The following is a 25,418-nucleotide window of genomic DNA, read 5'->3' on the forward strand; positions in this document are numbered from 1 at the left end:
TGCTTTCTTTCATGAATTCTGAACAATGGCAGAGAATGTTTAGGAACAGGTTGGTAATTCAGTAATGAAATTCATGACCACTGTTCAACAACAATTTTTATTATTTTCCTTAATTACAATAATTCTCCTACAAAAACGAAGTGCAGTTACAAATGTAATGGAATGAAAAATTTATATATAAAAAAAAGATGTTATATTTCATATTGCAAAGGTGAAGTTCTATGGCAAGCATTTATCTCTAGTAAGATACACATGAAAATCTGCATGTTACATATAAGTAAATGAGAATATACAGAATCACATTTGACCATTATCTGAATACATAACGTAACTGTTAATACAATACAAATTTCATGAAATTAATCCTTCTAGAGGGAAAATAGTATCAGTCTTAAGTTTAACACGCAACAGCATTACTTTTAAGGAAGCTGTTACTATAATCCTGACGCTTAAATTTAGTTTGTCTTTTACTTGGATGATGTATCCTCTGTTGCAGCTGCTCCCTCCTGCTCAACTTTTGAAGGTTCCGAAACCTGTTTTACCGCTGGTGCAGATGATCTAACTATTGGTACAATCCTCTCATTGGCGTCCGGCATGGGCAATGGCCTCTGGAAGGTAATGTTAATAATTAGTAAAAACTTCGAAACAAATTATTAAACTTATAAGTCTAGAGCAGTGGTTCCCAACAGGTGGTCCGCGGACCCCCAGCGTCCGCGAGCTATGCCAGATGCGTCCGCAAGATGCTATTACAATAAAAACTATATTTCGTATGGTAACAGATTTTTTGTTTTGGTCGCTCAATATTTTTTGAATAATGAATGTCAATGTTTTTTCTAAGTACTAAAAATAGAAAACGTATAAAAAGACTCTTAATGTGGCTTTTTTCTTAGGTACTTGATACTGTGATATGACAACATACCAATCACGCTCTATGAGGGGGTCCTCGAGAAAATTTTCTTGGGAACCCCTGTGCTAAAGTATTTGACAAGGAAACTGAACCTTTAATGAACGTTACTCACTTTCTTCGGTGCAACAATGCTAAGTACGCCGTCCGAAGACAATGTCGATGCTATTTTATCTGCATCGGCGTCTTCCGGTATTAAATAACGACGAGTGAAACTACGAGAAATATATCCATGCTGGTCCTGTCTCTCCTCGTGTTTAGCTTCTACGACGACAAATTTGTCAACGACCTTTACAGTAACTTCATCTGGTTTGAATTGTTGCACATCGAGATTCACCTGTAAGCGTAAATTTTATGTTAATGTTACGACAACACTTCAACTACCAAATAGACCGTTTAGCTCCAGTCTCAATAATGTTGACAATGCTTTGAACGAACTCCAATAAGAATTCGTAACAATACCTCTTTATATAGCGTTCATTCTTACCTTTAAGCCATCATCTCCGTAGTACTGGGCTGCGCCAAGGTCTTTCTGTGCAGCTTCCAACTGACTCAGAGCATCGAGGAGCAAGTTACGAGAATACCGAGGGCTAATCCTCGGGCTCGGATACTCTATTTCACCAAAAATCAGTGGCAGCAACGACATCTGCAATGCCAAACCATATGATAAGTGCAAAGAGCACATAAAGATTTTTCTTACTTCATCACTTTATAACTGTCACACATTTGCCGCTTCACAATGCTATTAACACTTTCCTCTACAACAAGCACGAATCTCACGCAAGCAGAAGCGAGTGGGCCAAACTCGATAAATTATTTTAATGTCAAAGCCCACATCCACGAGACAGTTACTCACTTACCGTGTAGCGCAAATAACGCAGGCGTTCCTTAAATCCACGTATCACTTCTCTATTGCAAGTGGTCACCGCAAGTGCCCAACCTGGCTCCTGTCACGTTTATATACTGAATGTTTCGCGCTATGGAATGATCTGGGATGTTCTCAGTCGACTATGTTGACATCGATTGTATACCGTAGAACTTCTCGAATTTTCAGGAGTGTTCAACATATGCAGTAGCTGCCATCTAGTGGTTGAAGTTTGAACGAATACAAAATTCTAACTAGAATAATTGTTATGCCACAGAATAATAGCTGCACATTTTTGGTATTTGGTTGAGTAATCTATTTCGTTTTTAAAAATAAGTATTAAAATGAGCTTAGAAATGATACAATATATTATTTAATATAAGAAATTTTTATTATTTACGGCTTTAATCCCTTATTGACAATAGTTTAAGCAGTAATAGTCAGTGCAAAAGATTTAATTATTAACACAAAAACATTTTGATATACAGATTTTTGAGTAAATAATTGTTGGAACAAGGTATCTGTTCCTCTTGACATTGTTTGGAAGAATGAAGAGAAATACAACATCTTTCTATTAAAATCTTTGAGTTGTTATTGTTTTGTGTTGTGGTTTGCGTTTGAAAAAGTTGTAAGTGCTGCAGCTTCTTTCGTTCGATATTTTCACCGTATGAAAATATGACAGATCAGTTGAAATATGGAAATCTCAGGGAGCGGACAAAACAAATATAATCGCAGTTGGAAGCCTTACATATTATTCTCAGTCGCGTTTGATTTTTCTCACGTTGTAGAAGTGGCGTGCTATATAATTGTAACTAAAGCCTCAGTTGTATTGTGAAACTGGAAGAATGGCAGACGAAAATTCTGGAGAGCGTGATTCAAAAGACGTGCAACTGACAGAACAGTATTCGCAAGACGAAGCCACTTTAAAGGAACATGGGATGAATGCAGCAAACGTACATTACGAAGGTGATGTATGCGTTTACACAGACCCAGAATCTTCCTTTCAGTATGAATGGGATGGAATAAATAACGAATGGGTCCCAAGAACAAAAAATGCAGAAGAAACGAAAGCTGCTAATGCTGACGCTTCTGAAAGTGCCACTGGCCCTACGACTTCTAAATGCGTCGCGCCGAACTCTTTAGTATCACCTGAAGAATACCAGTTTGACGGAGAATCGTATATCTACAAGGATTCTCAATCAGGTTAGTCTATAATTTTCCTTTCAATTAATTTCACATTTTGTCTATATTTGAGTGTGTACTTTTGTATTGGAGAAAGTGGCAACATTTTGTTTGATTTTCGCCTTATGTTATTGCATAGTGCGTGAATCAGACATCAATATGGGCGAAGGGAACCAAATGTCGCTCGCGTCCAGTATGGAGATGCCAAGTAGAGAACTGTGGTACTCAAACCATCGTTTTTTCATAAACGGTTTGCTCTTTTGTGTATTGTATCGTACAACACCTTGGTCTGTTGAATATGTAACTGTAAATAGTTTATTTATGGAAAACATACATTTGACCAGGAGTCAGTGAATATTTGTATTAAAAGTAAAAATGACTTTGTAAGTAGGGCTAAACCTCTGTAGCTAGCCTATATATTTACACACAGTGTAATCATAGATACAGTTTTTAGTGGCTATAGAACTGAATCTAAAATAAAAAGCACTGAAAGTATATCCCCAAATTGATGGAACACCTTCAACTTCCTCAACTGTTCTTCACATTGCTCTAATCACACAGCTGCCACTGGTGGCTTAATATTTACGTAATTACATTTCTCAAAGAATGAACTTGTAAATACAGAACTCTGTTAACTGCATACTTCCATGCAGCTTTACAATGTGCTCCGCTGCTTCTTGAATCTAGATTTTTTTTTAAAAAAATTGTAGAAACAGTGGCTGATGAGGTGTGCTTTAAAATTTATTTTGTATTGGTTGGAAGCCACAATTTACTACTTTATGTTAAATTGGAGCTTGTTGAATATATTCAACACGCTCCCATTTAAAATGAAGCAATAATGTACATAACTCTACTCTGAACCCTAGAGAAGACAACGAAATCTACTTGCAAATTATTTTTGTGTCTTGTGTTGTGATTGTGTTTATCATAGTTGAGCTGAGTGGATTTTTGCTCAACATTGTCTGCTTTATAAATAATTGTTTATGATTCCATTATACACCACTTTTCTTCTGTGATTGGTACCTAACTGGTCAATACATTCAATTGTTGATTTTTGTCCATCATGATCAGATAAACTATTGACTTTGAATTTTACAATTAACTTATTGAAGGTTGTTGAGTCTAGAAACAACATGCTAGTGGCTGTTGCTCTATTTCCTTCAATCTTCATATGGAATTTTTTCTGTGAAAGATAGTGCAATGGTGAGGTGAAAATGTGGTATTGGACCTACCTTGAAATCTTGGTTGGAAGACAGACTGAGCACAGTCTGAGGTCTTTGTTAAGTTGAAAGGTGACAGTTTCATTATGAGTTGGAGAAGCCTACAAATGTGAAGAAGAAAATCTGTTGACCGGTAGTAAAGCCTAATGTTTACTTTTGTGCCACATTGAAAAATAAAAGGGGGCTCCAGTATGTAACTTTTACCGGAAGCAGGACATCAACAGCTCTAGGTGCCATCGGCAAGTTCTATCGGCCAGAAAATCAACATTAGTCTTCACAAATGACAATTCTCGATGTAAGTCAGCACAACTGTTTCTAACTACATAATGTAGTTTAAGATACATCCTGCTCATGGCCTGAAACCTGTCGGTGAGTACAAGCTTATTTCCTGATTCAGTTCTGTGGCACAGCATTCAAAGAGCTGTTCAGCACAATATAATTAATTCAGAGTGCCAGGGACTTGATTCCATTTTTTGCATATGTAGATATTCCATTTTCTTATTGATGGTTTCACAATACTATTAGTTGAATCTGTTAAATGTCAGTGATTTTCATAGACAAGTCTGTTCCATCTATGCTTCCTTTCATTTCCCTACGTATCTGAGAACTTCGACCTTTTTATTAGCCTAATGAGGTTTGTAATGGTTTAATGGAAGACATTAAAATCATTTTCTTTAACATCTATGGCTTTGTCCAAACTGCAGTATTTTGTTTTCCAACTGAAGCTATATCTCTTCTGCAACTCTGTCATTCAGATGAACCTACCCTAAATAGGCCTAAGGAACACACTACAGAAGTGTCTGATTGCACCCATTTTCTTTGACTCATTATTTCATCAACACAGCGTACCACCTACTTCCAGCTATCCGATTTAACAACCATAGTGTCACTACATACACATAAGACCAAAAATAAAAACAGCAAGACAGTATGTTGATGATTTTCACTTATGGACCGTCTGACAGCAACTGAATAAAACACAATTTTAGTGCCATACGCGTTTCGCCTTTATTTTCTGCAAGGCATCATCAGTGGCAGGTTGCGTAGACAGTTTTTTACATATTACGCTCCTGTTGCATTTTTGGTCTTGTTCGTCTTCCTTTGAGCGCCAATTTGCTGTTTTTTCTGCATTCCACAGCACTATGCACTGAATCATCAACATACCGTAGTATTACGCGCAACTGAGGAGGACAGGACCAAAAAATTGAAGATGACAGCAAGACAGTATTTCATTTCAAGAGTACAATGAAACTAATGGGACAATTTTGGGAATTAGGGTGTTTAGAGGGGGGGGGGGGCAAGCTAAATATACAACAGCACAAAAAATAGCACCACCCTAAAACAAGTATAATTCATCAAATAAAACACCAAAAATTGTCAAAATATACGACATAATGCCACAAACATGAAAACCACAGGAACCTCACATTTCACTTTGCCTACATAGCTCAAACAAAGCCCTCAATACAAAAAAACCAACACACAAAACTCCAAAAAATGGTAGTACTACTTTCAGTTAATCTATGCAGCTCAAACATAGCCATTGAGAACTGAAACCAAACACAAGTTAAAAATCCAGGTAGTGCAAATTTCACATAATCATTTCTGCCTGCAATATTCATCCAAATGAGACTGCAAATTGGAAGATTGCCTCTTCTCCTTCCTATCAGAGATTGACACTCATCAATCTCCACTATCACCCCCGCCCCCAAAAAATTTCCCCCAATACTTCACATACTCATAACATAAACTTCCCTACAAAAAGAAAACCAACCTACCACACTTCTCACACTCACTCGTGTCTCGTGCACGCAAAAATGTGAAGAGAACCGATAACAAAAATAGTACATCAATAAAACAATCTCCCTAATGGCCAACATAGATCTCTCGAAGCAGGTGGTGGAGGCACCACATGGATCAACAAATATTATCACTACAACACCACCATATATAGAGATTCCTGGTAAGAGAGGTCAGAATTCTAGTCACCTTGATAATCTCACCACAAACATGTCACCTCACATAGTTGGCAGTCAAGCCAAACTGCTGCAAGAACCTAAGCATCATCACCATGTCAGCACCTAGTGCAACATGGAGCGAAAAACTATTGAATTTTTCTGCACATCTATCACTAACAGAAAACACTACTACATTCAGCCCCCCCCCCCCCCCCCCCCCAAAAAAAAAAAAAAAAAAAAAAAAAAAGAGAGAGAGAGAGATTCATGACACAAACATGAATACATAATCCCCAAACCAGTAAATTAAAGTCTGCCTCTGTAGCGGTAGCGTTTTTGCATACCACTGACCCACAAGTCGCCGAACTGGCGTCCACTAAAAAGGACTTGCAATACGGCGGCCGACCCCCCCCTCCCGCATGGGGCCTCACGGCCAACAATGCCATACGATCATTTCATTCATTTCCGTAAATTAAAGTTACTTAATGGCTACAAGGCCATAGTTCCAACAACAACTTCACACTGATTACACACAGTCAGATGACTGAATACCTTATGTAAAACAAACAATTCCAAATCTCAACATCCGCCACAAGAGCAGTTCACAAATTACCACAACATGGCATCTACAAATACTGACCATCTCAAAAATGCCGTGCTATGATGACGTCACACAATACAACATCAATATGTCGTGGGTCAAAGCCGACAGATGGAGTCAGACACTCCCCGTGGCCCAATTCACAGGGGTAGGGTGCTTCTGGCATTCATATGCAGATTACGCTATGTAGGATGTGACCAGACAACAGGTAGTGCTTCAGTAATATCCATTTGGGAATGTATCTGTCCCATAAGCAGTTTTCCAAACTCTGCATTAACTTATTCCACAGAACACTTCATCCATGACGCATACCACTGAGCCATTGACTCAATCTTCGCATTCTCAGCAGTGTGCCTGATGATATTCTCGGGTGTGTAATTAAGATTAGTGTTTAAAGTATTACCTCCACAGCCTCCTATTGGATCACGATAATCTTTTTGATGATCATTCCCTGAAGAGCCTAAATCACAGATTACATCATTACACAAATCCACTAGAAATACTAGTAAATCTTTACTTCGTGAGAAATTCTTCTTCAAGCAGATTGCTGAAGCAGATCTTCCCCACTGTTTGTAGCAATTTGGTATCAGTATGGTCATTGTCTATTCAAAAAGCAATCAAATAGACATGTGCCTCTTTAAGATTATTAACTGCCTGGATTACCGAAAGTTGCAGTTCCACCCATCCACTTTCATCTGTGATGTCGTTCAGATGGCAGACACTCATGTTTGAAGCATATAAATATGGTGACGGTGATGCCACTCATTACATCTGAGAACAAACATAAATAACATGTACAGTATTTACAGTATTTAACTTCAGCAATGAAATGAAACTAATAGGCCAACTGTGGGAAGTAGGGAGTTTTGGGTGGGGCAAACTAAATATGCGACAATAAAAATAATGACATCATTTCAAAACAAATATAAACCTCAACATTCAGCACAACCAAAAAGTGCAAAAACAAAAACCATTTTTATTGTAAATTTCACTTGGCCTATACAGCTCAAATGAAGCCTTTTTATACCAGGAGCCCACACACAACTTGAAATTCTGGTATCACAAATTTCACGTGACCTATATAGGTAAAACAAAGCCCTTGATACCGCCGACACGCAACTTGAAAACCCAGTATTGCAAATTTCACTTGACCTATAAAGCTCGAATGAAGCCCCAGATATCAGAAGTTCATCCAAAATTCAAAAGCCAAGTAGAACAAGTTGCACTTGAATGCAGCAAAAATGAAGCCCACTCAAATCATCTAATCCGTCACCCATATCTTCTTTTACCTTGTTTATCTAAAGAAGGGTCTAAAACAAACCAAAACTCGCTTACATAACTGACTTCAAAAACTAACCAGTGATGGTACCTACTGACTACAGTTCAACACAATCACTGAAAATCTAACAATGAAAATGCCAGAATTCATGAAAACTTGTATTGCAACCAATTTTGATGCACACGGATGAGCCAAAACGTTATAACCACCTGCTTAATAGTTTTTTTTTAATCTTTGCAATGACATACATAACTGATTATGCATATCAGGGATCCAACAGTTTGTTTGTAGATTTTTGGAGGTATGTGGCTTTAGATGTCTGTGCACAGGTCATGTAATTGATATAAATAACGGACCACTGTTTTGCGTACAAGGTGATGGTGTCCAGTAGTAACCCAGATGGGTTTCATAGGATTTAGATCAGGTGAATTTGGTCACCGAGACATTGTAAGTTCTTTATTATGCTCCTCAAACCACTGTAGCATGGTTCTGTCTCTGAGATATGGGCAGTGATACTGCTGAAAGATGGCATCGCCATAGTGGAAGACATCAAGCATGAAGGGATGCAGTTGATTTGGAGCTATCAGCATGTCTTCAATTACTGTCACAAGTCCTATGCAATTTCAGGACAATGTCTTCTATAGCATAACACTGCTCTCACCAACCTGCGTCTGTGGCATGCTGCACATTTCAAGCCGCTGTTCACCTTGAGGACAGTGTTTATGGAGATGACCATTTACCTAGTGTAGCAAAAATGTGATTCACCTTAAGAGCTGACACGTTTCCATTGATCAATGGTTGAATCCTGTTGGTCCTGTGCCCACTGTGATCATAATTGACAACAATGTGGGTTCAACATGTTAACACATAATAGTAGTCTACTGCAGAGCCTCATGTTCAGCAATATACAATGAATGGTGTGCTCTGAAACACTTTACATGCACCACCATTGTGCTCTTTTGACAGAGGTGCAACAGATCACTGTCTGTCCTACTTCACAGAGCAGACAAGCCTCTGAACCCACATTCTGTGAAGAGTTGTGTATGTCCAACCATTTAGTGCCTAGTGGTATTTTCGTTGTCCTTCTACCTCTTTCCACAGTTACTGACAACGATAGCACATGAACATTGGACCAGCTTCGCCATTTTCAAGGTACTCATGCGCAGGCTCTGTGTAATAATAATCTGCCCCTTGTGAAAGTTTGCTTGTTGCTGTACTCTTCAGTCCAAAGACTGGTTTGATGCATCTCTCCATGCTATTCTATCCTGTAAAAGCCTCTTCATCTTCGAGTAACTATTGCAACCTATATCCTTCTGAATCAGTTTGTTTTATTCATCTCTTGGTCTCCCTCTTTGATTTGTACCACCCAACTTCCCACCAATACTAAATTGGTGATCTCTTGATGCCTCAGAATGTGTCCTACCAACGATCCCTTCGTCTAGTGAAGTTGTGTCACAAATTCCTCTTCTCTCCAAGTCTGTTCAGTACTTCGTCATTAGTTACATGATCGACCCATCTAATCTTTAGTATTCATCTTTAGCACCACATTTCAAAAGCTTCTATTCTCTTCTTGTCTAAACTGTCTATTGTCCATGTTTCACTTCCATACATGGCTTCACTCCATACATATACTTTCAGAAAGGACTTCCGTACAATTAAATCTAAGCTCAATGTTAACTAATTTCTCTTCTTCAAAAACGTTTTTCTTGCCATCGTCAGTCTACAATTTATATCCTTTCCACTTTGACTACCATTAGTTATTTTGCTCCCTAAAAAGCAAAACTCATCTACTACTTTAAGTGTCTCATTTCCCAACCTAATTCCCTCAGCATCACCTGATTTAATTCTACTACATTCCATTATTCTCGTTTTTCTTTTGTTAATATTCACTTTATATCCTCCTTTCAAGACATTGTTCATTCCATTCAGCTGTTGTTCCAAGTTCTTTGCTGTCTCTGCCAGCATTACAATATCATCGGCAAATCTCAAAGTTTTTATTTGTTCTCCCTGAACTTTAATTCCTTTTTTCTTTTGTTTTCTTTACTGTTTGCTCAATATACAGATTGAATAACACCAGGGATAGGCTACAACCCTGTCTAACTCCCTTCTCAACCACTGCTTCCCTTTCCTGCCCCAAGCTAATTGCCATCTGTTTTCCTTACAAATTGTAAAAAGCCTTTCATTCCCTGTATTTTTACCCCAACCACCTTTAGAATTTGAAAGAGCATATCCCAGTCAATATTTTCAAAAGTTTACTCAAAGTTTATAAATGCTATAAACATTGGTTTGCCTTTCTTTAAACTATTTTCTCCGGAATCCAAACTCATCTTCCCTGAGGTCGGCGTCTATCAGTCTTTCCAATTATCCATAAAGAATTCGTGTTAGTATTTTACATCCGTGACTTATTAAACTGATAGTTTGGTAATTTTCACACCTGTCAGTACCTGCTTCCTTTGGAATTGGTATTACTATATTCTTCTTGAAGTCTGATGGTATTTCACCTGTCTCATACGTCTTGTTCACCGGGTGGAAAAGTTTTGTCGTGGCTGGCTCTCCCAAGGCTATCAGCAGCTCTAACGGAATGTTATCTATTCCCAGAGCCTGTTTTTGACTTAGCATCGTATCTCCAATCTCCTCTTCATCTATGCCCTCTTCCATTTCTATAATATCGCCCTCAAGTACATCTCCTTTGTATAGACCCTCTGTATACTCCTCCCACCTCTCTGCTTTCTCTTCATTGCTTAGGACTGGTTTTCCATATGAAATCTTGATATTCATACAGGTGGTTCTCTTTTCTCCAATGGTCTCTTTCATTTTCCTGTAGGTGGCAGCTATTATACATCTAGTGACATATGCTTCTGTATCCCTTACATTTGTCTTGTAGCCATTCCTGCTTAGCCATTTTGCACTTCCTGTTGATCTCATATTTGAGGTGTTTGTACTCCCTTTTGCCTGCTTCATTTAGTGCATTTTTATATTTTCCGCTTTCATCAGTTAAATTCATTATCTCTTGTGATACCCAAGGATTTCTACTAGCTCTCATCTTTTTACCTACTTGATGTTGTGCTGCCTTCGGTATGTCATCTCTCAAAGCTACCCACTCTTCTTCTACAGTGTTCCTCTCCCTGTGTTCCTCTCTACTGTGTTCCTATTCTTGCCAATCAAGCTGTAATTTGGCAGTGCTTCATGTAAGGTCTATATGTACATCATGTAAAAATTTCATCAAAGTACGAGATTGTCGAGTGGGGACCCTTAGGCCACTTGACATGAAATGACCAAATGTAAATAATCTTCCATTATATGTCTAAGAAGCAGAAGTAGTTCTCTTTGGAATAGGCACTGGACTCCTATTCGGAAGGATAATGGCCCGAATCCCTGTTTGGTCATCCATATTTATAAGTCTCACATTTTGTTAATTAATTAAGGCAAATGCTGGGATGGTTTCTTTTGAAAGGACACAGCTGCTTTCTTTCACCTTCCCTCCATATGCAAGGTTGTTCTCCATTTCTAAAGACTTCATTGTTGATGGACATTAAACGTACTTCCTTGGGAAAGCTGAAATGTAGGCCCAACCACACGTAATGAGACAGCACTACTTTAGTTTGTTTTGTAGAGACCTGTCTTTTATCATTAGAAGAACCTTCTTTGCGTAGGTAGCATTTAGGAACATTCATCCATGGAAAGTTCTCAGAATAGTGTCATTGTTGTATAAAGGTAAAACTGCATATAGAAATCACATGTGTATTTACCTTTTTTACCTTTACATGACACTATTGTGTTGACATTGCATAGACGAAGATTTGTAAAAGCTTTCCCTGCTATGATGATTCTTGTGTGAAAATATTTTTATTGTGAAACACATACCTTCGAATTATTTTAAAATAGTGCTTTTACGTTATGTGTGGTTTGACCTATGTCATAGCTTTCCCATGTTGAATATAACCATGATCTCATGTCTAATCAGGGATAAATTCAAACTAAATAGTGAGATACTGCACAGACAATACCTGACTGTTTATCTATTCTCCCTTCTTAATGTTTTAAAAATCCTCCATGTCATCACCATAGACCAGCTGTGGAAGTCATGATGTGTAATAATGGTGAACTCTGTAACAAGTCATGTGAATCTTTGGATGGAATAAGAAAGTAATATCAGAAACAGGACCTTTTGCTGTATTGAAAAGAATGTTGAACACAGTAGCTCATCTTTTGTAATGTTCTTCTTTAAACTAAACACAGTTCTCTTTCTCTGCCTGTCTGTTTTTCATGTGTGTGTTTGATGTATCTGATGTTGGAATACTTACTTTCATTCTGTTATCTCATATGGGATCATATTCTGGGGAAACTTGTCAAACCGAGCAAAAGTATTTGGAGTGCAAAAGCATGTAGTAAAACTCATTTGTGGTGTAAATTCAAGAACATCATCTAGATGTAGATACCTGTTCAAAGAACTGGGAATTTTAATAATTGCTTCTCAATATGTTTATTCCATAATGAAATTTATTGCAAATAATATGTGTCTATTTTCAACCAATAACTCAATACATAGTATCAACAGTAGGAATAAGAACAATCTACATAAAGACCTAAAATCGCTTACCTTGGTCCAGAAAGGGATCCAGTATCCAGAACACACATTTTCAGTAAATTGCCAGTAATCATTAAAAACTTGGTTTCAGATAAAGCACAGTATAAGCAGGTACACTGGTACTTATCATAAAGAAGTCTCTCTTCCCACCTGTACATTACTAACTACTATCTCTTTCCCACCCTCTCCAGATTGCTGCTTGCATCATACACAATAGTTGCATTCGGTCTGAGATGCCGGAGTTTGCTGTCATGTGTGCGTGAGGTGTGCTTGCTTGTGTGTGTGAATGGTGTGTGTTTCTCTTTTTCTGATGAAGGCTGTAGCCGAAAGCTTTACGTAAGCATCATTTAAATGCGCCTGTTGGCAACGTAACGTATCTTGTTTATGTTAACTAGAGTCTGTCTTTTCCTACATTGTTGATGTTCGTAAATGGAATTTCTATTGTTTGACAGTTTAAACAGAGTTTGAAAGCCTTTTCGGTAGGCATCTCCTTCTGCTCTATAGTTGAATATCTTAACAGGGACTCTTAGACTGGCTTAAATAAAAATGTCTTGTTAGATTTCAGTTTTGACAACACTTGGCCACAGCAGTCAGTATTAGCTACATTGTATAGGCCTATGATAAATTTCTTTAAAATGCATAACTATGTTTCAGTCTGACAGTGTATTAATTCTGTGAATATTAGCAGTACCTTGACAATCCCCTGACAAATGATCAGGGAAGTGAGTATTGTATTTGAATGGTCTATGTTTTTTTTTGTTATACTTTCTCACATGTTCCACATCTGCAAGAATCCTTTCATTTTTCATTCTATGGAAAGAAAAATGATCCTAATCTAATCTAATCAATTAACGGAAGCTATTGTTTGATGTACTGGTAATGGAGTGCCATAGTATTGAGTATATATGTTAATTCCTAGAAGTGATAATACTGAAATATTTCATCACTACTTCGAACAACCAGTGTTCATAAGTTATGAAAAATTTTGTTGTTATTTTCCAGGTGTGACATACAAGTATGATACAGGTAAAAATTCATGGGTAATTAAGGCTGACACTGATTCAGTGGTTAAAGAAGCACCAGAAGAGAAAGAGGAGCATGAAACAGACTCAGAAACTGAAGAAGTCCAGCCAGTTAAACAAGACATGACGAAAGGAACTTATGGCTTTGAAGGTGACACCCATACCTATACGGATCCTACTGATGGATCAGTTTACATCTGGGACCGCGAAAAGAATGCATGGTTTCCAAAGGTTTGTTAACCAGCTGCGCACACTTTTCACTCACCCACAGATATTATTTGTAGATTACTGTCAGTTTCAGTATAATTGAAATCTAGCCATATAGTGCTTATGTTCCTCCTGCCACCGAACTTCACTAATTCCCACTATATCTAACTTTAACCTATCCATTTCCCTTTTTAAATTTTCTAACCTACCTGCCCGATTAAGTGATCTGACATTCCACGCTCCGATCCGTAGAACGCCAGTTTTCTTTCTCCTGATAACGACATCCTCTTGAGTAGTCCCCGCCCGGAGATCCGAATGGGGGACTATTTTACCTCCGGAATATTTTACCCAAGAGGACGCCATCATCATTTAATCGTACAGTAAAGCTGCATGCCCTCGGGAAAAATTACGGCCATAGTTTCCCCTTGCTTTCAGCCGTTCGCAGTACCAGCACAGCTAGGCCGTTTTGGTCATTGTTACAAGGCCACATCAGTCAATCATCCAGACTGTTGCCCTAGGGGTAATGCAGGAGTAGGTTTAATAATGAATAGGAAAATAGGAATGCGGGTAACCTACTACAAACAGCATAGTGAACGCATTATTGTGGCCAAGATAGATACGAAGCCCACACCTACTATGGTAGTACAAGTTTATTTGCCAACTAGCTCTGCAGATGACGAAGAAATTGAAGAAATGTATGATGAAATAAAAGAAATTATTCAGATAGTTAAGGGTGACAAAAATTTAATAGTCATGGGTGACTGGAATTCGGTAGTAGGAGAAGGGAGAGAAGGAAACGTAGTAGGTGAATATGGATTGGGGCTAAGAAATGAAAGAGGAAGCCGCCTGGTAGAATTTTGCACACAGCACAACTTAATCAAAGTTAACACTTGGTTTAAGAATCATGAAAGAAGGTTGTATACATGGAAGAACCCTGGAGATACTAAAAGATATCACATAGATTATATAATGGTAAGACAGAGATTTAGGAACCAGGTTTTAAATTGTAAGACATTTCCAGGGTCAGATGTGGACTCTGACCACAATCTATTGGTTATGACCTGTAGCTTAAAACTGAAGAAACTGCAAAAAGGTGGGAATTTAAGGAGATGGGACCTGGATAAACTGAAAGAACCAGAGGTTGTACAGAGTTTCAGGGAGAGCATAAGGGAGCAATTGACTGGAATGGGGGAAAGAAATATAGTAGAAGAAGAATGGGTAGCTTTGAGGGATGAAGTAGTGAAGGCAGCAGAGGATCAAGTAGGTAAAAACGCGAGGGCTAGAAGAAATCCTTGGTTAACAGAAGAAATATTGAGTTTAATTGATGAAAGGAGAAAATATAAAAATGCAGTAAATGAAGCAGGCAAAAAGGAATACAAACTTCTCAAAAATTAGATCGACAGGAAGTGCAAAATGGCTAAGCAGGGATGGCTAGAGGACAAATGTAAGGATGTAGAGGCTTATCTCACTGGGGGTAAGATAGATACTGCTTACAGGAAAATTAAAGAGACCTTTGGAGATAAGAGAACCACTTGTATGAACATCAAGAGCTCAGATGGAAACCCAGTTCTAAGCAAAGAAGGGAAAGCAGAAAGGTGGAAGGGAGTATATAGGGGGTCTATACAAGGGCGATGTACTTGAGAACAATATTATGGAAATGGATGAGGATGTAGATGAAGATGAAATGGGAGATATGATACTGCGTGAAGAGTTTGACAGAGCACTGAAAGACCTGAGTCGAAACAAGGCCCCCGGAGTAGACAACATTCCATTGGAACTACTGACGGCCTTGGGAGAGCCAGTCCTGACAAAACTCTACCATCTGGTGAGCAAGATGTATGAAACAGGCGAAATACCCTCAGACTTCAAGAAGAATATAATAATTCAAATCCCAAAGAAAGCAGGTGTTGACAGATGTGAAAATTACCGAACAATCAGTATAATAAGCCACAGCTGCAAAATACAAACATGAATTTTTTACAGACGAATGGAAAAACTAGTAGAAGCCGACCTCGGGGAAGATCAGTTTGGATTCTGTAGAAATACTGGAACACGTGAGGCAATACTGACCTTACGACTTATCTTAGAAGAAAGATTAAGGAAAGGCAAACCTACATTTCTAGCATTTGTAGACTTAGAGAAAGCTTGTGACAATATTGACTGGAATACTCTCTTTCAAATTCTGAAGGTGGCAGGGGTAAAATACAGGGAGCGAAAGGCTATTTACAATTTGTACAGAAACCAGATGGCAGTTATAAGAGTCGAGGGACATGAAAGGGAAGCAGTTGTTGGGAAGGGAGTAAGGCAGGGTTGTAGCCTCTCCCCAATGTTATTCAATCTGTATATTGAGCAAGCAGTAAAGGAAACAAAAGAAAAATGTGGAGTGGGTATTAAAATCCATGGAGAAGAAATAAAAACTTTGAGGTTCACCGATGACATTGTAATTCTGTCAGAGACAGCAAAGGACTTGGAAGAGCCGTTGAATGGAATGGATAGCGTCTTGAAAGGAGGATATAAGATGAACATCATCAAAAGCAAAACGAGGATAATGGAATGTAGTCGAATTAAGTCGGGTGATGCTGAGGGAATTAGATTAGGAAATGAGACACTTAAAGTAGTAAAGGAGTTTTGCTATTTGGGGAGCAAAATAACTGATGATGGTCGAAGTAGAGAGGATATAAAATGTAGACTGGCAATGGCCAGGAAAGCGTTTCTGAAGAAGAGAAATTTGTTAACATCAAGTATAGATTTAAGTGTCAGGAAGTCATTTCTGAAAGTATTTGTATGGAGTGTAGCCATGTATGGTAGTGAAACATGGACGATAAATAGTTTGGACAAGTAGAGAATATAAGCTTTCGAAATGTGGTGCTACAGAAGAATGCTGAAGATTAGATGGGTAAATCACATAACTAATGAGGAGGTATTGAATAGGATTGGGGAGAAGAGAAGTTTGTGGCACAACTTGACCAGAAGAAGGGATCGGTTGGTAGGACATGTTCTGAGGCATCAAGGGATCACCAATTTAGTATTGGAGGGCAGCGTGGAGGGTAAAAATCGTAGAGGGTGACCAAGAGATGAATACACTAAACAGATACAGAAGGATGTAGGTTGCAGTAGGTACTGGGAGATGAAGGAGCTTGCACAGGATAGAGTAGCATGGAGAGCTGCATCAAACCAGTCTCAGGACTGAAGACCACAACAACAACAGTGCTTATGTTAATTTCTTTAACATAATTTAGAGATCGAAAGTCACATTTTTATTTATTCATTTGTCCAGGAACCACTTTACAATGACATAGGATTTGTCATCCTAATACAATGAAAGTGAACATATCAAGTAGTCGTGCAAGGTTTTTCAGGAGGACTTCTATGAAGTTTGGAAGGTAGGGGCTGAGGTACTGGCAGAAGTAAATCTGTGAGGACGGGTTGTGTGTCGTGCTTGGTTAGGTTAGTCGGTAGGGCACTTTCCCACAAAAGGCAAAGGTCCTGAGTTTGAGTTTTGGTCTGGCACTCAGATTTAATCTGCCAGGAAATTTCATATCATTGTACACTCCTCTGCAGAGTGAGAATTTCATTCTAGATCCAGTGTACATACATGTAGAATATATACAATATTATGAAAAGGAAAGTTGCTGCTCACCATATAGCGAAGATGCTGAGCCTCAGATAGGCATAACAAAAAGACTTTCACAAATAAAGCTTTTGGCCAGTAAGGCCTTTGTCATCAATAGTCTCAGGCAGCCGAAACCACACTGACTGAATATATACATAAGTTTATGAGGATAGGACAGGTGGCTGCCCTTGGCCATGCTGGAGGAACCACCTTGACACTTGCCTGAAATGCTTTAGGAAAACCTAAATCATTATGGCCGAACAGAGCAAAATCCATCATTCTGAGTACGAAGCCTGTGTCTTAAGAACTGCACTGTGTCATTCGGTAGGTCCTTACTGTGCAGTGTTATCTTTACCAGCACGGGGTCCCGGCTTTGATTCCCGGCTAGGTCAGGGATTTTCACCTGCCTCAAGATGACTGGGTGGTGTTGTGTCATCTTCATCATCATCATTCATCCCCATTACGATCGAAGGCAATGGCAAACCACCTCCACTAGAACCTTGCCTAGTACAGCGGTGCGGGTCTCTCGAGTCATTCCCTACGCTCTGTCAAAGTGTATGGAACTTCATCATCACCACCACCATCTCTTTACCAAACACAATTTGCACTAAATATCTTATAATAAAGCATAGTTTGCCGCACTGCACACACTATGGATGCTTGCTGATGACTCCAGGACTATGAACTTGGACATCTCCATGTTCTCCCTTCAGTCATCTGCAAAACTGAGTCTTTATCTCCCCCGTTGTGTGAGATGTTGAGCCCAGGATAATGACAAGACATTACTACAAGAAAATAATTACTATAATGCAGATTGTAGAAGCATTACATTGTGATTATGTATTGTGATGTGACAGTGTTATTAAACTCTGCTTCAAGTCCTCTAAGTAAACTTTAAGTATGTAGTAGCCTATGCATTACTCATGAAGCATGTTTTAGCTGCTTTTTTATTTATTTATTTATTTTCAAATAGAGATATTTTAGTCATCTCTTTGGGCAATTTATTTTACAGTTTTATTCCTTGGCAGAAAATACTCTTTCAAGTTTTTTGTTTGTCCTTCTTGGCTCTTGCTCCATGATTACATATAGAACAGTTGATGAATTACTGAAAGTATACTCAGTTTTTAAATAGTTCTTTGCAATAAGCCCGACTGCTCCTTTTAGTTATTATTCTTACGGCCCTTTTGTGCACTTTGTAAATTGTGCCGACATTTTGTGCCTTTCATCCTCAGAAAAAAATACAATGGCTGTGGCTTGAGCGTATGCAAAAACTGTATGTCATCACAAGAATTGGCCATTACAAACCTTTTCTAGAACCCTAAGAGCATAACATGCTGGTGACGTTCTTTTCACCAGTATCTTTGTGTATTCATTCTCAGTTAATTGACAATAAATGTTCATTCCTAAAACCTTTGTACATGTTACTCGATCTATACGTTTATTATCTTTGCTAAATGTGACAGAGTTGTTTTCCCTCTTCGTTCTGAAGTGCATGCTGTTTGTTTCCTTTGTGTTCAGTGTAAATTTATCTTATCTACCCATTTATAAACACCCTTGAGGGTTTTATTTGCCTTCTTTATTAGGATTTCTGGTGTTTTCCAGTGACTATGAAGTTGGTGCGATCACCAAAAAGAACTTTTATACTCTCTGGAAAGTCATTGATATATATCAAGAACAACAGTATTGAATCCAGTACACTACCCTGAGGCACACCTTTGTTAATATGTTTCTTGTCTGACAGTTGTTTTACTAAAAATTTATCACTAGCAGATGTGTGGACTTTTTGCACTCTGTTTTCCAGGTAAAACTGGAACCACTAATTTCCTTTTACTCTTAATGCATCCCTTAATGTACTCGGTGAACCAGAACTCCACCAACAAAATGTAAGAGGTTGTCCAGGGATATTTCATTAGTGTTTTTTTATTTGGGGCCCATGGTTTCTAGTGGCTCGTTATAGAGTTGTGGCATTTAGTTTGAGTTCTTACACTCGTAGTACAATGAAAATGTCCGCACGACCGTATAAATGGCAACAGTATGCACTGTGTGTCTTGCCACTTCGCCATAAAGCTTGCATTGAGTACCACTCTCTCTTATGTCTCAAGTCTGTTCTTCTTTCAGTGTCTGTTGCATGTTAACAGTGAGACACATCATTATGGATAGATAGGCTTAAATATGAAGGCTGCAATGCATCTCGTTATGGGTTGACTGAATGCAGTAGCAGAATAGCACAACAATGCTATGCTGAGCTGCTCCTGCCAATGTGGTAACCATATCACAGTAGTTTTGCATCTCTGAGGTTTTGTGTTACTCTGTGGTTTCTTTTATATGTTTTTATGACTGCATATCACAGGCTTTTTCACTGCTGTGAACACTGTTTCACAAAAACAAAGGTAATTGGAGCAACAAACTGAATAAATCTTTATTTTATTATTATAATGAGCCACTGAAGACCACATGTCCCATAAACCAAAATATTCAGAAAATACCCGTGAACAACCTCTGAAATTTTGTCAAAGGAGTTTTCGTTCACATGGTATAAGAAACAATCATTGCAGTAAAAAATATGTGCTGGTCATTTTTCTCATTGATTATTCCCATTCATTATGTCACTTTATTCCATCTTACATTCCTTTTATCCACACCACTAGCAAAATATCTAAAATGTAATGAGGGTGTTTCACTTGTACTATCTTCATGGTTTAGTGATAAGCTTTGCTAATAACTGACACCGGTGTTCTGGATTATCATGTGTCCATTCACCCTTACGAGAAGTGACACAGACATATAAGCTGTGGAAGTAGCATTAAAATGATAGACTCAAACATGACATTTTGCTGTATTACACTGAAACTTGTCTTTTCTATAATATCTTAGAGGAAGAATCCACCATAAGTTATGGTGGAAGACCAAGGTATTTGTCTATGAACAAATTTATGTTTCTTGTGTTTTCCTGCCAGTGCTGCTGTTGCATTTTCCAATTGCTTATTGGTGGGTATTAAATTTCTCACAGCTTGCTTGAAGTTTTTCTTTTATCTTTATAGGTGGACGATGAATTTTTAGCTCGATATCAGCTAAGTTATGGCTTTACTGAGACTGCAAAACCTCCAGAAAAATCAGTAGACGAAGAAGAGAAAGAAAAGGAGGCTGCTGATAAAGCTAAGCAGGAAGCACTGAAAAGAAAGGCAGCTCCCCAGGAACCAAGTACGTTTATGAAAAATTCAGGTTTTTAACTATTTTACTCATCATTTATGCCTACAGGGTTTTATGCTTTCTGCAGAGGTGCTCTTCCTTTTGTGAGTGTGTGTGTGTGTGTGTGTGTGTGTATGTGTGTGTGTGTGTGTGTGTGTGTTTTGCATGTAGAAACACACAGCAGAAAACAGTATGTACACCAGCTTCTTTGTACCAAACCCGCCAATTCTTTTGTAATCCCCTTAGTCAGTCTCATCCCTACCAACAATTATTGCACTTTTGAAGGCCAAATCTGTAAACAAATACATGGCACTCCCATGGGTACTCGCATTCCATGATCCTACGCCAACTTATTTATGGGCCATCTGGAGGAATCCTTACTACCCACACAACATCTAAAACCCCCTGTCTGGTTCAGATTCATTGATGACATTTTCATGATCTGGACTCTTGACAGGGACAACCTTTGCTCTTTCCTCCACAACCTCAACACTAGCTTCCAAATCCACTTCACCTAGTCATACTCAGTTCAACAAGCCACTTTCTTAAATGTTGATCTTCACTTTTCAGATGACTCCATAAAAACATCTGTTCATATCAAGTGCACCAACCACCAACAGTCCCTCCACTTTGACAGCTGTCACTGGTTCCATGTCAAAAAATATCTTCCTTACAGCCTTGCCACCCACGGGCACTATATCTGGAGTGGAAAGTAGGAGTCATCAAAATATGCCGATAACCTTACTGTAGCCTTTCTTGGCAGACAGTGTTCTATCCAGCTCATCCAATACAAACCTCACATTCCCTCCTCCTCTAAGACAGTTTGCCTTTCAACTGACCAGCACTCCTCAGATCACCTAGTACACCCTGGCCTTGAAAAGCTCAACCACGTGCTTCACCAGGTCTTTGACTACTTCTTCTTGTGACCTGACATGAGGGAATCCTACCAAAAATTGTATCCATTTTACGCAAAGTTGTGTGTTCTGCCATGCACCAAGCCTACAGAACATCCTTGTCCAACCCTATCTCATTCCTGCATTCCTTGGGTCATTTTCTTCTGGTTGACCCAGGTGCAAGACCTGTCCCTTACACGAACCCAGCATCGCCTACTGCAGTCCAGTCACAGACATTCCTGCCCAATAAGTCAGGACCACGTGTGTAGGAAGCTATGTTATATATCAGCTACAATGTAATTACTGTGCAGCATTCTGTGTGGGTATGACAAGTAACCAACTCTCTACTCACATGAATAGCTGTCGCCAAACTGGGGCAAACTGCATACTAGACCATCTGGGTTCTGTACATGGTGCACATCACAACACAAATGACTTCAGCATGTGCTTCATTATGCGAGCCATTTGGATACTCTCTTCCAGCACTAATTTCTCTGAACTACACAGGTGGGCACTGTCTTTCCAGCATATCCTGCACTGTCGTAATCCCTGACTTGAACCTCCGCTTTTTGTCTTCTTGTGCAGCTGCTGAATGATCTGGTGAAAGACCTGCCTCAAACTATCCCCCTACCAGCTCTTCGCTTGGTGCATCCTTCCCTACTGCATCTCCATCACTATTGGCCCACGCGACTGCCATCGATAATCAACAGTCAGCCTTGCCGTGGATGTGTGTGTGTGAGGCTGTTTGGTGTGTGTGTATGCGAATGTGTGTATTTCTACTAGAGAAAGAGCAAGAGCTCAGAAGCTGGTGTAAATACTGTTTTCACTTGTATGATTTTGTATGCCACACGTCAGTCAGCTGCAGGCGAGTGGTTGCCTTTCCTTTATTTTACGTATTATTCCATCCAGAATTTTCCATTAACAATTATTTGTTGGTGTATTTTTGTATGCAAATGTTGAAAGTTCGCCCACAGCCCTATTCTGCTGAACACATTTGTATTTAAAAAGTGGCAACAATGAGCTTAACACACTGCATATTAGTATGTTTTTAATATTTTGAGAAAATCTGCTGCTGTTTCCTCGTTTGTACTGATTAAATGCTGTTTATTTATTACTGTTTGCTTAATGCTAACATCGTGACCCTGATTGTTGTCAAAGCTCTATCTACAGCATAACAGCAACCTGTATGCATTGAATAGTCTTACTCTTTAAGCTGCCAGTATGACTTTTTGTACCTGGGTGTAAAATTTGTAGGTATATGAAATGGAATGATCACATAGACTGAGATATAAGTAAGGATGGGAGCGTATTTTGGTTCTTTGGCAGGATACTGGAAAAATGGATTCCATCTACAAGGGAAACTACATACAGATCACTTACGTGTCTTATCTTAGAATATTGTTCAAGTGTGTTGGGCCTATTCCAAATAGGACTAACAGAGGATATTGAACATGTTCAAAGGAGAGCACCAGAAATGGACACAGGTTTGTTTGACTGATGAGAGAGTGTTGCAATTATATTTAAAAAATAAGGGGGGGGGGGATTGGCAGATGCTTGATGACCGATGCAAATTGGTAGATGAAAGCCTATTAACAAAATTTCAAGAACCATCATTAAGTGAAAAATCTAGATATGTTCTTCAGGCTCATACGAATCACTGCCTTAGGGAATGATGGAAAGTACAGGTTGGAATATCAAAAATTATGAACAGGATATATTGCTACTCACCATAAAGATAACACATTGAATTATAGACAAGCACAACAAAAAGACTGTTACATATAGAAGCAGGCACACCTCAGGCACACATAACCACTATCTCCAGCTGCTGTGTCCAGGGTGCATGTCTGGCAAGAGAGGCCATTGTTAGCAGTCATGTGTGCATGAGGTGTGTCTGCTTCTGTGCGTAACAGACTTTTTGTTGTACATGTCTGCAGCTCATCATGTCCTCTTTATGGTGAGTTGCAACCTATTTTTTTCATAATTTTTGATATCCATTTGGGAAATGTGGAGAAAAAAATAGACTACAGTAATTACACCACACATGGACAAGCAGTTATCATTCCTGCTCCCCATACATGAATGGAACAGGAACAAACCCTAACATGCGATACTATGCTACGTGGCCTCTGCCATGCACTTCACAGTGGTTGACAAAGTATGTATCAGGGTGTAGAGTAAAATTTTAATGCTCTTTTTTAAATTGCTGAGAGTCTCTGATTAAATGCTGTTTATTTATTTCTGCTGATAGCTTATTAAAACTGGTTACCACAGAATATGTTGTTTATAAAGTCATGCTAGGATTAGATTGTGTGTTATTACAGGATGGATAAAAAATGCATTCAGCATCAGTGGCGACAGTAAACTCATATAAAAGATATGGAAAACAGCAAGCTTTCAGAGCCAGTGACTACTTCTTGTGGCAGAAGGAGGGGAGGGAAGAGGGATGAAGGAAAAGGACTGGGGAGGTTTAGGAAATTGAACTATTACGTGGTATTAAAAATACAGAGTGGTGGTGGCAAAAGAGTAATTAAAAACATTTTATTTTTAGGAATACTTGACATACTGTCAAAAGAAGTAACCCACAACTACTGCATTATATAATAATGTCTTTTATTATAATCAAATGTCCTACTTTTTTCACAATGATGAGTAGGGACAGGAAAAGATTGTTTTATTTTATATCCTGTTTCAGCGTTATTTTTGGTAAAATTAATTTTTTTCTATATTTGGTGTTATTTTTTACCAGATCTGGTATTGTTCTAAGCCAGATTCTGTGTTACCTTTTTTTTGCTTAATTCAAAGTTACAATTTTTGCCAAATTCACAGTATATTTCAGCATTTTCTAGGCATTTTCAGTGTTCTTTACCAATTTCTGATTTTTGTGCCAATTTCGATGTTTTTTTGCCAAATTTGGAACATTTTTGTTGTTTTTGTCAGTTTCGTATTTGTCTTTTTTTGGTTTTTTTGTCAGATTTGGAGCTATTTTTTACCAAATTCTAATTTTTTTGCCGATTTTGGAGCTTCTTGCCAAACTGGAGTTATTTTATGACAAATTAGGTTTTATTTTTGCCAAATTTGGGGATTTTTTTTACAAATTTTGTGTGTTTCTACCTTTTTTTGACAAATTTGCTGCTGTATTTGGTGCAATTTTTTGCTAAATTCGCTGCTACTTTTACAAAATTTGCTGCTATTTCGCTGGATTCGTTCTCTCTCTCTCTTTGTCTCTCTCTCTCTCTCTCTCTCTCTGTCTCTCATATTGAGTGTTATTTTTTTCTTACCTTTTTTGCCAAAATTGGTGCTACCTTTTCTTGCCAAATTCAGGTCTTTTTAACAAAATTTGTTGGATATTTTTTTCTCAGATTCATTATTTTTTTCTCATATCACTCTTTCTCTAGTTTCAGTGTATTTTTACTTTTTCGCTGTTATTTTTTCCAATTCCAGTGCAGTTTTTTTGCGACTTTTGATGTTAGTTTTGACATTGCTTCATAGTTATGTGGGAATAGATCATTCATTTTAAGATTATACATGGACCTCGGACTTGAGAAAATAAGACGTCAAAATGCAATTTCAACATTCAGTAATTAGTAGTTATGAAAACTCGCATACTGCCATTCTCAGATTTATAGCAGTGTTTAAATGAAAAAATGACAAATTTCTCCGGTTTTTAAAAATTGCCGATTTCATAATATTTCTTAAAAACCAGCAATTCTGCAATATTTTGTTAAAAATTTCCAATTTTGCATTATTTTTCACGTTATCATTTTCGTGAAATTTTCCTGTCCGTAATGATGACTGGTTTTGCTCAGTTACAGAACATCTTCTGATATATTAAAAGTAAGCAGGAGACATTCTAAATTTGATCATATGTAACTAATGTAATACAGTGCACACATGTGT

General features: G+C 38.3%; 2 protein-coding genes across 2 annotated transcripts in view; one reads left to right on the top strand and one right to left on the bottom strand.

The window, feature by feature from the left end:
• Positions 1-78: 78 nt before the first annotated feature.
• LOC126418714 (protein lethal(2)essential for life-like) lies at positions 79-1,920 on the bottom strand. Its single transcript, XM_050085618.1, has 4 exons — positions 1,765-1,920; positions 1,392-1,550; positions 1,020-1,241; positions 79-608 (listed from the first exon to the last, which is right to left on the bottom strand). The coding sequence occupies exons 2-4, from the start codon at positions 1,548-1,550 to the stop codon at positions 468-470; spliced, it is 522 nt and encodes a 173-aa protein (XP_049941575.1). The 5' UTR covers positions 1,765-1,920; the 3' UTR covers positions 79-467.
• Positions 1,921-2,362: 442 nt separating this feature from the next.
• Positions 2,363-25,418, top strand: part of LOC126418491 (HIV Tat-specific factor 1 homolog) — a 597,418-nt gene continuing 574,362 nt past the window's right edge. The window contains exons 1-3 of the mRNA XM_050085269.1: positions 2,363-2,972; positions 13,597-13,847; positions 20,478-20,637. Of these exons, the coding sequence (XP_049941226.1) occupies positions 2,615-2,972; positions 13,597-13,847; positions 20,478-20,637 (769 nt within the window). The 5' untranslated portion in view covers positions 2,363-2,614. The remainder of the gene's footprint in view (positions 2,973-13,596; positions 13,848-20,477; positions 20,638-25,418) is intronic.

This window comes from Schistocerca serialis, chromosome 9, assembly GCF_023864345.2.
Source record: "Schistocerca serialis cubense isolate TAMUIC-IGC-003099 chromosome 9, iqSchSeri2.2, whole genome shotgun sequence".
NCBI classification, from domain to species: domain Eukaryota; kingdom Metazoa; phylum Arthropoda; class Insecta; order Orthoptera; family Acrididae; genus Schistocerca; species Schistocerca serialis.